This window comes from Sordaria macrospora, chromosome 3, assembly GCF_033870435.1.
Source record: "Sordaria macrospora chromosome 3, complete sequence".
NCBI classification, from domain to species: domain Eukaryota; kingdom Fungi; phylum Ascomycota; class Sordariomycetes; order Sordariales; family Sordariaceae; genus Sordaria; species Sordaria macrospora.
In genome coordinates this window covers 3,962,500-3,976,899 of record NC_089373.1, presented here as the reverse complement: position 1 = coordinate 3,976,899, position 14,400 = coordinate 3,962,500, and the positions used below count along the sequence as shown (strand labels likewise).

Below are 14,400 nucleotides of genomic sequence, written 5' to 3'. Positions count from 1 at the left end.
CGTTGCTCAAGGTGGAGGGCTTCCATCCACCCCGCCTTGCAAAAGAAGCTCTGCCGTCTGCCGAGGTCGACGCACTGTCCCGGGGCCAAAAACGTGGCCACCCTGGAGCCTCCCGGATGAGGAGACGTAAAGGCCATAAATATCGACAAATCTGGTATTATCATGCTTTTCGCGAAGCCAAAGTATATGGATCGCGAAATATGAGTTGTGCTGCATGGAAGCGCTGAAGACGAAGGGGTCATGAGAGCAAAGCAAATGAATAGCACAGTTCGGACGAAAGCAAGCGTATGAGCTGAAGAGATGGGTATAATCGTGAATGAGTTTCACAATCAAAATGAGGATGGGGCTTGGAAATCTTTTCTGCTGATGGCTTGGAGTTCACAGAACATCTGAGTGGAAGGATCGATTGAAGATGGAGGAAAGTGCCGTTGGTGAGTGGGATATTTCCCCCTGGAATTTGACGAGAAGAACGGACCCCCGCACTAACAAAGCGTGCTGTGGCGTAGGTGACTGCCCCTTGAAGCTCAACTTTTACAGGGGGTCTTTAGCTGGAATCCGTGGGGAAGCCCCGCCGTTTTGTTCTTCCCACTCCCGTTCACAACGTGATGAAACTTCCACTTGGAAATTGTGGCAGCTGTCCCTGACTTCTGTGCAAATGGTGTATTTCTTTCAGACCATACTAACCGGCGGGACATTCTCTCTCTTCAATTCATCTCGCGGACAATCATCCGATCACTTCAGCCAATTTCATGCTTTGCCTTCTTCCTTTCCACAGGACACTAAAGTGGTGGAATTTCTAGAATATCAAAGGCACAATTCAGCCTTCAAACGCGTGAGAAGCAAGTGTAACGTAACGTAAGCAAATTCCCACTCTCCACTGCCCTGCCCGTGAACGCGTGCCTGGCCATTGCTGCCACTACCGCTGTGGCGGAAAAATGATTACCTGCAGTCCTTTGCAGCTGATTATAGGCGCAGGTACAGTACAATCTGTTTCACTAGAGGTATCATCGCTTTCGAAATTTCCATGTCCCGTTTCTGCCTTGAAATCGGGACAGAAAAACATCAGGTACAAAACATTCGTTAACGGTGAGCAAAGGCCTTTGACCTTTCAAAAGCTTTAGGCTCTGTCATTCACGCCGCGTCTCAAAAAGGTAAAGTAGTTACTGTTCTTGGCATTTTCCTTCTTGGTGTGTGATCACTGTTCCTGAATCTTTCTCAAACAACCATCATCACCTCGGTCACTCGTCTACTGCACCTCCATCACCCTTCCACCCACCCACACCACTCCTTCACCTCTTTGGAATTCGGAACGGGGAAGCGTGACTTTTTCCTGGTTCCTCCCGTCTGTCCGGTCAAGGCTCCTTGCTGGCTACAACCGCCGTCACCGTCTGCGCACACCGGGTATATTCCCTTCCCTGATCCGAGGTAAAGTTGAAAGGAGGAGGAAAGGGCACATACTTGTCCACGCAGGGAAGCACTGGAATTGGCGTACAATATTTCCTGTTTGAGGCCAAGGTTAGCATTTCATCACTGACAAGCTCCAGGCCCCGTGTGGTTTATCACTCATGAATTCATAATGCCCCCTTTTAACCCTCAATCTTTCACCCACACTTTTCCCATCAACTTGATCACCTCACCCCCTCCCACATTTTCCCGCTGAGACATTTCTTTTTCTCCTTCTCGGTTCGGCCATTGTACCTTTTACACCTGGAAAATCTCGCTATAGTTGACCGAGACTGACCGGCTCAAGTACTTTTAGCTCGTCACTGCCACTTCCTCTTGGTTCAAGAAACCGACATACGACCAACTCTGACCTTGTGAACTTGTCCTCAACACAAGGACATGATATCGAAAAAAAGCTTGTACATCCCCAGCTCGTTGCAGTAACATAGCGTTGTCAAACACCAGCGTCTACAAAGCACTCGCTCTCAGCCACCACCCGCCATGGACCACTCAACGCTCCCCATCTCCCCATCGATGACCTACGTCTTCTCTCCGGAACAACACGGTCACCTCGTTCCCTGGATTGCCGCCCTCCATGCCTCATGCATGACCATGGACCGAATGATCGGGCCCTTTCTCCCGCCGCTCGAGAACGGAAAACTGTTGGGGTGGTGGAGGGAGAGGATCGCCGAGTCTAATCGGGGCACCCGGGTCATCGTCCTGCTTTTGCCCGAGACTCCTCCCGGCAGCAAACCGGTGGGCAACGACCTGAGAGGCTTGGCGATGTTGAAGTTGTCCGACACGGAGACGGGCTCGTTTAGGGGGAAGATCGATACTCTGCTCGTAAATCAGAAGTTTAGACGCCAGGGGGGCGCGAAGGCGTTGGTGGACGCGTTGGAGTACGAGGCCGCTAGGAGGGGGAGGACTCTGCTGGTGAGTTATTGTCGATACTCACTTCTCGCTAGCATTTGAACACTTAAACAAGAGGATAAAGAACTGACATGGATCAAAAAAATAGCGCGTAAACACCGAAACAAACTCCGCCGCCGAAGCCGCCTTCAAGAAATTCGGCTACATCGAGTTCGGCCAGGTGCCTCAGTTCAGCAAAGCCGTCGTTTCTCAAGGCAGCCTCAAGAAGAGCGAGACGTTTTTTTACAAGGATTTGCTGTCAATCTCACAACCATCGTCTGGCTCCAACTCCTCTTCCTCCTCCTCTTAGTTTCTGGGGGAAACTAATGAGACCTACAGGATGTGGTGGAAATCCCCACGAGTGAGTGGGCTCTCGCTCACACCAACTCCTGACACGACTTTAGTTCTTCTATGTTGATCTTATCTCTCTCGTCTTTTTACAATGATTTTTTTCGTTTGCTCATGTGCTATTTTATACTTTGGCGATTCTTGTTTTTGTCTTTCTCCCTCACTACGTATGGTTCTGTTATCCAGCATGGGGGCTTGGTTTCGGTCTTGGGTTAAGTTCTGGTTCAGCTTTCGGGTTTGCTTTGATGATCGGTGTTCTAGAGAAAGAGAAAAGGATGAAGCCCACGCTTTTGTTACACACACCCCCCGGAGGGCCACCTCCTTTTCACTTTTCACTTTTCACTTTTCCTTTTGCTTTTTTTTTTTTTTTTTTTTTTTTTTTTTTTTTTTTTTTTTTTTTTTTTGCTTCTCGTCGTTCGTGATCGGTTTTGATCATGACCTGCTCCAAAATTTGCGTACATGGGGAAAGGATTTGGGTGGTTAAGACGACTGTATGCTTAATCTTTTAGCTTTTCTCTCTGCTTGTCAAAACTATGGTTGAGGGCTGGGAAGACGCTCGCGCACACGAAGCGTTGTCGTTCGAAAAAGAAGGAAAAGGGGGTACCTTATTATTGATGTTCTTTTTCGTGGTTTAGGTTCTCCTGTGCCATACACGCAGAGAAAAACCACGATGTAGTTGTCTTATTTGAACACTACACACGTCGTCGTCAGGGTGATAACCGAATCTTCAACATGGTGCATATGCGGCCACCTACCTCTACCAGCCAACGAATGGTCAATCTCCCGAAACCACGGGTCAAGGGCCAGAGCTCTTTCACCTCTCAAATTACGAGCGGATTCAACAATATATCCTACACGCCAACTCTATTCTACACAAAGGAGTATCTCCAAGTACTTGCTTGATACGAGGAGTAACACCGGAACTGAAGTAACCTAGTGTAATGGAATATATAAAAAGTCATGGCCAAGGAAGAAAAAAACAAGAAGTGTAATAATATCAATACCAATGCCCAGTCAAAGAAGGCTTTGAGTTCAGTTTTCCTTTTAATAAGCCAAAAGCCCCCAGTGATGCTCTGTCCTTCCAGATATCCCTTCTATCCATCCCTTCCTCCCCGTCCCCCAAAATCGCAATTATACACAAATTTCCTCCGCTGCCTCTCCTCATTCGTCTTTCTCCACACACACACACAACCATCAGTCATTAACTAACTACAATTTTGCACCTCCACCGCGTGCAACATATGTAAAATCCAGATCATTTTCTTCCCCGATGAAAGTTATAAACCAACACAACACACACAACATTAGACAAGACCGATAAGAGCGTAACTTAATCGGCCTTGGGTCCATTGCTGCTACCACCGCTGCCGCCAAACACGCTTTGAATGAAGCCGCCGGAGCTTCCCTTCTCGGTAGGAGCACTAACACCGCCCTCCTCCAGCTTGAAGTGGGTGCCCCTCCTCTGGGCGCGAGCGCTGTTGCGGAACCACGAGAGGCAGCCGAAGGCGATGCCGAGGATGCAGCCCATGGTAAGGTAGGGGTGCTCCGAGAAGGTCATGCGGATGTCGAAGAAGATCTTCTCAAAGGCGGAGATGGTGAGCTTGGGCTTGATGTTGAGCGGGTTCTGGGAGATCTTGGTGATGGTCTCGAGGATGGAGGTGCGGCTGGGGACGATGGGGTTGCCGGTGGTGGTCTGGTCCCAGTAGCGGCGGTTCTGCATTGGGGAAAGTAGTATGTCAGCAAGTGTTCAACGAGTCTGGCTTAAAAGCTGTGAAATGGGTGGGGGGTAAAAAAACTTACATCCTCATCGTTGATGATGATCCGGTCACCAGTATCCTTGACATCAATACCGTACGTGGTCCTGATCCACCTCTGCCAGAAAGTGCCATCAACCCAAGCAAAGGTAATCTCCTTCCTGTCCGCCCTGTCCATGTTGATGCGGATGTTCTTAGCGTTGCGCAAAGCACGCTGGTCGTTGCGGTCCTCGGCCTCCTCGATGCGCAGCTGCTTCGCGTTACGGAGCTCCTGCCTTTCCAGCTGGAAGAGCTGGATCTGCTTATCCATCCACTCGTTGGCGGCCGACTTCATCTCGCGAATGGCGCCAGTGAACGACTCCTCGTCATCTCTGTTAAGGAGTCCGAGGACAACGATCTTGCCATCCATGATCTCGCGGGCGTTGGAGGCGGTCATCTCGGGAACGATGGGCAGCCAAACGGACTTCATCCAATTAAGAACCTGGCGAGTGCCGCGCATCTCGTTGGGTGTGAGGGGCTGGTAATAAGTGGGGCGGCCCTCGCGAGAGACGAGCAGACGGGGCCAGGTGGTGATCTTGAAGCGATCGTACATTTCGGGGTCGCGGGTCTTGACGAGCTTGGCACGGCCGATAAGGCTGAGAGGAAGACGCTCAAGGGCGAGGAAGTCCTCGGTGGTGGTGGCATGATCGTAGAAGTAAACAAAGATGACCTCCTCCTTCTCCTCGAGAGCCTTGAAAGAAGCAGCATCCACGTCTTGTACGCCCTTGGAGATGTCAATTGCCTTCTCGGCATAGGCAAGGAAATCGCCGAGACCACGGAGGCCAGTGTACTCGACGCGCTCGCCTCCACGGAAAAACTGAATGGTGGGGTAACCGGTGACGCGGACGTCCTTGCAGAGGCGCTGCTCCTGCTCACAGTTAACCTCGCCAATGTTGAGGCGGCCCTTCATCTCGCGAGCGACCTGAGCCCAGTTGGCGGCCATGGCTTGGCAGTGATGGCACCAAGGGGCGTAGAACTTGATGAACCAAGGCTCCTGGGTCATGGTGACCTGGCTCTGGAAGCTCTCGGCAGTGAGGGGCTGAGAGATACCATTGGGGTTAGGAGTAGACTTGGGCTTGTTGCCCTTGATGGAGGCAGCGGCAGCGGCAGCGGCAGCAGGGGCCTCATAGTAAGCAGCAGGCGTAGACTTCTTCTCCTCCTCCTTGGCCTTCTCGATCTTGGCCTTGGCCTCAACAGAAGGGTCCGCCTTGGAGGCGGCCTTGGTTTCCGTGGCCTTGTCCGCCACCTTTTCCACAACCTTGTCCATGGGCTTCTCCTCGGCCTTGGGAGTAGGCATCAAGTACTCGTCGTTTCCGGTGATAAAAGTATCCTTCTCAGGTTGTTCGACCTTGGCGGAGTCCTTGACGAGATCGACCTTGGGCACATCCTTGGCGGAATCAACCTTGGTAGCCTCCTCGGTGGTCTCCTTGAGGGTGCCGACCTTGGAGACAAAGCCAGGAGCAGAGGTATCGCCGGGCTTGGGGAGCTCGAGCTTCGCGGGTCTCGTTCCGGGCTTGGTCTCTTCAAGAGCCTTTTCTACAACCTCGCTCAGAACAACCATGGACTTGACGCCCTTAAGAGTCTCGGCCTGTTCGCCATTCTTGTAGAGAGTAGTCGTTGGGTAGGAAGATGCCTTGTGCGCGCTGCACAGATCGTAGTACGCCACGCAGTTGATGGTGCCGAAGCGGAAGTCGTAGAAGTTGGTAAAGTTCGCGTTCTCGTTTCCGACGGGCTTTGATGTGTAGTAGAACTCGTATAATGTTTGATATGTAGGAGCAAAGTCAATGCAGTGGGGGCAGTAGGGGCTGCAGGTGCGAGGTGTCAGCTAACGCGGTCGCATGCTTACCAGACCTGGGTCTCAAAGACCAAGCAATGGGGGCGGCACAAATACCTGTAGTGCTTAACCATCAGCCACTTGCTGGCTTTCGATTCCTTCTCCCAATTGTCGGGGGTGAGCTCGATAAGTGGTGGTATCGATACATCGTTGAACTTGGTGTACTCTGCCACGTCGTCCTCTGCTTCTGTTGTTGTGGTGGTTGATGCGGCAACGGCCAGACGGGCCGCGCCCAAGAAAAGGGGAAGCCACCTCATGGTCGTGGCCAGGTATGTAAAAGCGATAAGTTGTGATGTTGTTTAACAATGTCGGGGCCTGGTTGTCGCACACTGCATCGAAGAGTGAACCAGCACCGCCTGGGTGGAAAATACGCCGGGGGGAAACCTAATCGAACCCAATTCGTGATATCGGCTCGATCGCGACGGGATGGTCGTCGATGGTGGCGTGGGGGAATACGGTGCACTGAGCGGTGTTCACAGTCAACAACCAAAAGATGCGAGACGAAACCGCTTTTGAAAATAGTAGAATCGGAGGTGGTGTTGGTCTGCTGGCGGCATGGGGACAATTCCACCTCACACCCGCTACTTGCTTCAGGCGACGGGGGGCCAGGGGGTCAAAGGGATTCAGGAGGCGATCGAGGCAATGGCGACCGGCCGTGCTGGCCCCTGGACTCTCAGGGCCCGCCCAGGGGGCTAGAACGATTTCAGCCAAGACTTGTCGGTGGGGCACACGTCGCGGGAACCGAGCCAAGCCACAGGAGGCTGAAATAAACACTTCCCCAAGCTGGTTGGAGTTGGCCATTCAACCGACGACAACACAGTCCATTTCATGTTGTCGAGTGAGCGAGGGTAACCAACATTCGAACCCATTGTTTCTTTTGGAAAAGATCATTATTTCAACCAGGACTGAAATCTCAAGGTTTCTGTGGTTACTTCCATTGTTAACAACTGGCTGACAGTTTGACTCCCTGAAACGCCTGTTCACGACGGATTTTTTGCTGGCTGTTATACGGTACTTCATCACCAACTTGGACTTCTATAAGAGTTTTTGCACCACTTGTTAGTCCTCACGCAAAGAGGGTCTGTGGTTATTAAAGGAACCAGAGGACGTACCTCTGTTTTTCAATCCCTCAAAAGCCGAATTTGAGGACTTCGAATTGGACTATCACGCATTGGGAAGGAGTCACCCTTAGCAGACAACAGCTGGGCAGCTGGGCAGAAGGGAAGGAACGGCAACAACAACAACAACAACAACAACAACAACAACAACAACAACAACAACAACAACAACAACACATCAAAGACACTGTCTCGGAAAGAGCAATGAAGAAAACCACCACAAAGTCTACCTGTGGTTAAGACATGATCTCATGCTCAAAATTTACACAAGCCTGCCAAGATACATCCATTTAGCTCTCATCCGTCGACTTCCAAGTGTCCACCATCGAAGTCTCAACCTGATTGTGCGTGGACTTGCTACGCCTGTGTCGACCACAATGCAGAACAACCGTCCGTCAAAAAGGATAGTCAAAGATATTGACCTGGGTGAAGCTGATGAGGCCCAGAAAGGCGGAAGTAGCAGGGTAACACCGCGATCTCTCAGTCGTGCTGTCAGCCCTCCACTCAAGAAACCCCGGACAAGCTCAGAAAAGAGAGAGTCGCTTCCGGCCGAACAGCAGGTAGAACATCAGTCAGAAGAGCAGGCAGAACGGCAGACAGAACAGCAGACAGAACTGCAGCAATGTCCATCTCAAAGGATCGTCAAGTCGCCGTTTCACCTTACCACAATTCGCTCACTAGGACAGGCTTCCAACAAGGATACCATATCACTCAAGCACCTTCTCGGTGACCCGCTGATCATAGAGTGTTGGGAGTTCAACTACCTTCACAATATTGACTTCCTCATGAACGCGTTTGACGAAGACATTCGCCATCTAGTCAAAGTCCATGTTGTCCACGGCTTTTGGAAGAAGGAGGATCCCAATAGGCTGCAAATACAGGTATGTCCAAGTTGAAATCTCACTTCATGATGTTGTTCAGTACTAACCAAGCAACTAGTCTGACACCGATCGCTACCCCAATATCACCACACATCATGCCTATCTCCCTGAGCCTTTCGGCACCCATCACAGCAAATTGATGGTTCTTTTCCGATTAGATGATACAGCGGAAATCATCATCCACACAGCGAATCTGATCCCGAAAGACTGGGGTAACATGACAAATGGCGCCTGGATATCTCCCCGACTTCCCCTTCTCAAAGCAGACACTCAGCAGCCTGCATCCTCTACTCGGTCCTCACCACCCGCTGCTGGCTCTGGTGAGAAGTTCGAGATTGACTTTCTGAACTATCTACGCTCATACCGGACTGCCTGCAAGCCTCTCGTTGACCAACTCTCCAAGTATGACTTCTCATCAATACGCGGCTCACTGATCGCTAGTGTTCCAGGACGACACTCTCTAGTCGACAACTTCCCGACCCGGTGGGGCTGGGCTGCCATGAAAGAAACTCTCAAGTCGGTTCCCGTCCGTCAAACGGCGGACCGTGATCACAACAAAAGCGAAAAAGCCGAAATGGTAATTCAAATATCCTCCATCGCGACCCTCGGCCCAACAGACAACTGGCTCAAAAGCACTCTTTTCGAAGCACTCAGCGGTTCGCAGGGCCCCAAGACCCTGTCATCATCATCAAAAAAGCCAGACTTCAAAGTCATCTTCCCCACGCCCGACGAAATCAGGAAGTCCCTCGACGGCTATTCGTCCGGAGGATCCATCCACACCAAGATCCAGTCTGCTCAACAAGCTAAACAGCTCCAGTATTTGAGACCAATCTTCTGTCACTGGGCGAATGACTCTGCTGATGGAGGTGATGATACGACTACCACCGTACCCATCCGTGAAGCAGGCCGCCAACGCGCGGCTCCGCATATCAAAACCTTCATTCGCTATACCAACCAGAAGACCAAAGACCGGATTGACTGGGCTCTGCTCACATCAGCCAACCTTTCTAAACAAGCCTGGGGTGACGCGCAGAGTAAGAACAATGCCGGCGAGCCGCAGGTGCGTATATGTTCTTATGAGATTGGGGTGATGGTTTGGCCCGAGTTGTTTGCGGATAGTGGTGGTGGTGAAAAGAGGAAAGCGGTGATGGTACCTACTTTTCTTACGGATACCCCTACGGGTCTAAGTAGTAGTAAGGATGGAACGTCTTTGGCTGGGGAAAGGGGCGGCACCAAGTCAGCCACAAGAGACGGCGAGGATGGAGGTGCAGGTGGTGATGAGGAGGAGGACGAGTCAACAGTGGTGGTGGGCTTGCGAATGCCATATAACCTCCCATTGCAGCGGTACGGGCCGCAAGAGGTACCTTGGGTTGCCACGGCGAACCACTTGGAGCCGGATTGGATGGGGCAGGTTTGGCGACATGAGTGATGCGGAACGGCTCAGAGCTGAGAAGTGGCTGGATGTGACACTTTCGGTCTGATGTTGAATGATACCCCTTTTTGTTTTCCTCCTACACATACCGATATGCTTCAAGACGCGGCTCAAAGTGCTGTGTCATCCCCCCACGTCATGTACAGACGGGATACCACAGCCGTTTCAAATGTAGTGTAACTGAACCCGCAGGAAAACCGGAGAAATTGCTTGTTTGCAGATCGCGACATTTAGACAAGATGTACTGTATGTATGTGGGTAGTCTGAGCTACGTAGGTACCTACCTCGTCATGAATGTCTGCATGTCATGCAAACAAAATGTCAAGAATAGCCAACTACTGAGCTCCGGAATAAAGAATCGCAGGCTTGCCCATCCAGACAAAGCTCAACACGACATCTCTCGTGAAACCGAGCCACGAACTTCCATCCTACTACCTAGCACGAGGCTCTGCCCTCCCCTAATCTTCCCGTCACCGGTCTGGTCTGGACCGGTCTCCGCAAGCAAACCATGCACACCGTCATACCATAGCCTCAAACACATTCGAACATCAACTCTTTAGACTTTTTCGGGAATCTTTTTGTCTGTCATAAATGGCATTATATCATATTATAAGCTCTTTTCAACAACGGGTATCTATCTAAGCTCGCTCGCTTTTAGTTGGAGCCAACAGCCTCGGGGGCCTTGTTCTCGTCGTAGCCGTACTGGGTCTTCATCTCCTCGACCTTGGCAACGTACTTGGCCTGGGCCTCCTCGGCGGAAAGACCCTCGTCGTTGATCTTGGACCAGGCGTTGTACTTGGCCTTGCCCTATTTTTAGGGGGAGAATGTCATGTTAGCTTCCGTAGTCCGTAGTTGGGCGTATAGAGGAGGGTGGGTGGATGTTTGGTTTCGTGGCATGGCATGGAGTTTGGTGGGTAGGGACGGGTTGCGCGATGGGTGGGTTGTGGTACGGGTGGATGGACGGGTGGACAGGTGGAAGGAGGTTCGTGACTCGAACGACTAAAGAAGAGGAAGAGCGCGGGCGTGATGGGGGGAGAGATGGGATGGGATGAGTGACGGAATACAGAAAACGAACCTTCAGGTCGAACACGCCAGGCTTGTCAGCCTTGGAGAAGTCGGCGCCGGTGGCGACCTTGTAGAGAGCTGTGGATGAACGAAGAAGGATGGTTAGCTAGCTGCCTTGCCTTGCCCGTGGTTGTCGAGTCTTGTTGGAGCTCCGACGCCCCAGCTCTGTTCGATCGATCACATGAGCCTGGTAGGACCTCGGCTACTTCATGGTTCGTCCAGCGAGGGCAAGAGAGTATGGGAGTGGGCCGGGACGGGACGTGGGCGCGACGCACCATAAATCTCGAGGAGATCATCGTTAGAAGGCTTGGAAGTAAGCTTCTTGGAATCGGCAACGGCCTTCTCGAAAGCGGCAGACATTTTGATTGTTGTTGGGGGGGTTGGTGGGTTTGGTTGGTTTGCTGTTGGTATAGGTAATAGCTTTGGGTTAGCTAGAGACTCGGACGTAGTTGCGTGTCGCGATGGTGTTTTGGGTAGAGGCAGTTGTGTACTTACGGTATATGGAACTTGGAGATGGAACGGATGGAGAGAGTGGAAAGGAGAGAGAAGAGTTCGGGAGATTGAGGGTTATAGCAGGACGGTTCTTTTAAGTACGCCAAACAAGTTCCTTAGTGCACATTGTACCCTCACAGTACAACACTGCACGACAACTTGTTGAGGATCCAAGGATGGGATGAAATGCAACTCTCGAACCGGATTGGCGGGGTAGGTACCTTCCAGGCTCCAAACTGCGGAGTTAATACTGCGCTGTTGTGGACTTTCCAGCAGTGAGTGTGTGTGGGGAGGGGTCCTTTCCCCTGGAAGCTCTTCCATGTGACCATGAGCGTCATTAGCCCCACTTGTAGTTATCGATCCTATGATAACATCTACAACACCCTCTTCAACTCCCATCTTTCTGACCTGGCAGCCTTACTCTATGCATATGATTATGGGCTCAGGTGATAGTCCAGGAACTGCATGATCCGTGTTAATTAATTAACGACTATTGCTGTTTATATGCGTGTATGATCCATTTCCAGCAACCCGCACCGATATACTACTGGCTTGAGCCTACATGCTCCCGTCGGTAGGGAATATCTTGACATATTACAAGCACCAGTACGCCAAGACTTGGAATAGCACGTCGAAATATTTGGTTTCTCGTCACTTGACGCAAATATTAAGGATTTTGCCGGTGTGAGCGGTTGTGCCGTGTGATGACCGATGGGATGAAACACCACTGCAGTCATGTCATAAGTGCCCGGACTCAAGATATGGCCCTTCAGGCAGCTTCCTTCTACTCCACTGAATACCATTAAGAGATTATGCTGTTTTAGAAAGATGAACGCAAGTAAATAAACCCCAATCGATCATGTCCCGGGAACCCGGCAAACTGCCCCTGGTCCTCATCTTGAGGAACCCAACAAGATATCCCAACCCGTTCTCTCTCTTTTCAACCCACCTCATTACCTCCCAACCTTCTCCTCCTCGATCTCCCTCCTCAACTGCTCCAACACCTCTTGCCTACTCCTCAAATGCGCCTCCAGCCCCTCCACCTGCTCCTTGACCGTCGCCAAATCATCCGCCACGCTCTTCAAGCTCCCACCCGCCGCCGCCTTCCCCTTGCCCTCCTCCAAATCTCTCAGCTCCTTGCGCTTATAATCCAGCAGCTGCTCCAACTCCCTTTTCACAAGGGCCGGCTTCGTATCCCTCTTCCCGCCCCTGCGACGGTTCGCCGCCTCCTCGACCTTGGCCATCTTCTCCTCCAACTCGGCCAACTGTTTTTTGAGGCGGACCTCCTCCCACTGGTCGTCCGTCTGTTCAGAGGAAAAATCGGTGCCGGCCGTCTTGAAGGAGGACCGGCCCAGGCGCGTCAGGTACTGGTCGCCAAACTTGGCCTTGCGACCGGTCGAGGTCTCGTCGTCGGCCTTTTGGGCCCAGCGCGATTGGGAGGGGTCGTTGACGTTGTAGGTGATCTTGTTGCGCTCGAAGGAGGCGCGCAGAGAGGCGGGCACGGTACGCGGGATGCGGAACCCTTCGTGCCGGTAGTTGAGGATGTGCAGGAAGGCGAGGCAGGCGTCTTTGTTGATGGTCGATGAGGCCAAAGGGTTGATCAGGTTCCAGGCGGAGCGGATGTCGGTATCGGGGACGGAGAGGGAGTCGTAGAGGTCTTGGAGGGCGGCGACTGTGGAAAAGCGGGTAGGTTAGCATAGGGTAGGAGTGGGAAGGGAAGGGAAGGGAAAGTCAAACATACAGGAAACCTCGCCGCGCATATCCCGGTTTTCTTGATAGATCTGCTCGTACTTGGACTTATCCGCCGGGCTCATGTACCAGTCGAACCCATCCTTCAAGCCAGGGGTATCATCTTCATCTTCGACTTGCTCGAATTTCGGCGCCTTGCCGGTTAGCGCGCGGTTCGCTTGCACCAGGTGGGCTTTGGATTCGGGGACAAGCCAGTCTGGGAGGGTTGTCGGGACATCTGCGTATTCCTGTGTTTCCGTCGTCGTCCCGTGTTAGTTCTCTGATACTGATACTGCCGTTGCTGCTTCCTCGCTCGCGTCTTCAGGCAGGGAGGCTAAGGTAAAAACGAACCCCGTTCAAAAGATCAAAAATGACCCTCATCGCAACGCAGAACTCCTCGAAATCAAGGTTTCCGTCATTGTCCACATCGGCCAGATCCCACACGCGCTCCAGCTGGTCATCGCGCAGGCCACTGTTCTTTAGCACGGGCGCCGCCTGCTCGCCCGTCAGGAACTTGCCGCCATTTGTTCGTGCCGAGAAGATGTTCCAGTACGTCTCGATTTCCTGCGCTTCGATTTTTGGCGGCATTGTCGCGGTTGGTTTCGGAGTGATTTATACGTCGTGTAAGTGAGTTGGAAAGTTGGCGAGTAGCCGCCTCTGGAGTCGAAGGGCTGTGAATCGCAATGGCAACCTAGGTCCGGGGATGACGGCTTCGGGTTCCTGTCGGGTAGTGATGATGCGGTCGTCGACGGGACTGACTGCTGATTGACCGTCCTCGAGATGATGGGAACAATTGACGTTCAATTAGGCGAGACGGTCACGGAGATAAGCTGGACTATGCGGGAGATGACACTCGGTCAATGTGAATGAATTCGATTGGGTTGAGGGTATCTCGAGGAAATCAGGTCGGGTTGTTGCAAGTGTACAGCCCCGTAGCGCGGTGTAATTACAGTGGGAAGTTGTCAGGCGGATCCGTCCAAGCTCTCTGTCGGTGGATGATGCCCGCCTCGCAACAGGACCGGGGGGCCGACGGATGTGCGCACATGGCTTTGTGCCTTGCCGTAGCTTCGTGGTGCATAGGGCTCCACTTTTTGTTGACCCCTGAGCCCCTTTTCCCATCCAAACAATGGCAACTTGGCGTCGAAGGCCGAGTTGCACATTGTGAGGCTCGCCATCTGTTCGACTTTTTAGCTGAACTCGAAATAGCCTCCTTAAAAAACAACAGATATATGGTTCTTCCCTAGTTAGCCTCCAAAATGGATCAGATCACATAGTATATAACCCAGGTGCTCACTTGGCAAACCAACCAGCTCAACTATCAGCAGTTGGTATCGACTCCTTCCAGCATTGGAAGAAA

The 14,400-nt window shown here is 52.0% G+C and overlaps 5 protein-coding genes across 5 annotated transcripts; 2 read left to right on the top strand and 3 right to left on the bottom strand.

The window, feature by feature from the left end:
* Positions 1–1,944: 1,944 nt before the first annotated feature.
* On the top strand, positions 1,945–2,662 carry SMAC4_01004 (uncharacterized protein; the record flags this gene model as incomplete). Its single annotated transcript, XM_003350065.1, has 2 exons — positions 1,945–2,376; positions 2,462–2,662. 2 exons carry the CDS (start codon positions 1,945–1,947, stop codon positions 2,660–2,662), a joined length of 633 nt encoding a protein of 210 aa, XP_003350113.1.
* Positions 2,663–3,629: 967 nt separating this feature from the next.
* On the bottom strand, positions 3,630–6,584 carry SMAC4_01003 (uncharacterized protein; the record flags this gene model as incomplete). Its single annotated transcript, XM_003350064.2, has 3 exons — positions 3,630–4,414; positions 4,501–6,298; positions 6,385–6,584. 3 exons carry the CDS (start codon positions 6,582–6,584, stop codon positions 4,031–4,033), a joined length of 2,382 nt encoding a protein of 793 aa, XP_003350112.1. The 3' UTR covers positions 3,630–4,030.
* Positions 6,585–7,654: 1,070 nt separating this feature from the next.
* SMAC4_01002 (uncharacterized protein) lies at positions 7,655–10,034 on the top strand. The gene is made up of 2 exons (XM_003350063.3): positions 7,655–8,326; positions 8,385–10,034. The coding sequence occupies exons 1-2, from the start codon at positions 7,697–7,699 to the stop codon at positions 9,753–9,755; spliced, it is 2,001 nt and encodes a 666-aa protein (XP_003350111.2). The 5' UTR covers positions 7,655–7,696; the 3' UTR covers positions 9,756–10,034.
* A 311-nt stretch (positions 10,035–10,345) lies between these two features.
* Positions 10,346–11,467, bottom strand: SMAC4_01001 (uncharacterized protein). Its single transcript, XM_003350062.2, has 4 exons — positions 11,319–11,467; positions 11,099–11,224; positions 10,834–10,901; positions 10,346–10,565 (listed from the first exon to the last, which is right to left on the bottom strand). Exons 2-4 carry the CDS (start codon positions 11,181–11,183, stop codon positions 10,413–10,415), a joined length of 306 nt encoding a protein of 101 aa, XP_003350110.1. The 5' UTR covers positions 11,184–11,224; positions 11,319–11,467; the 3' UTR covers positions 10,346–10,412.
* Positions 11,468–12,136: 669 nt separating this feature from the next.
* On the bottom strand, positions 12,137–14,098 carry SMAC4_01000 (uncharacterized protein). The gene is made up of 3 exons (XM_003350061.2): positions 13,395–14,098; positions 13,057–13,291; positions 12,137–12,987 (listed from the first exon to the last, which is right to left on the bottom strand). The coding sequence occupies exons 1-3, from the start codon at positions 13,629–13,631 to the stop codon at positions 12,269–12,271; spliced, it is 1,191 nt and encodes a 396-aa protein (XP_003350109.1). The 5' UTR covers positions 13,632–14,098; the 3' UTR covers positions 12,137–12,268.
* Between the last annotated feature and the right edge of the window lie 302 nt (positions 14,099–14,400).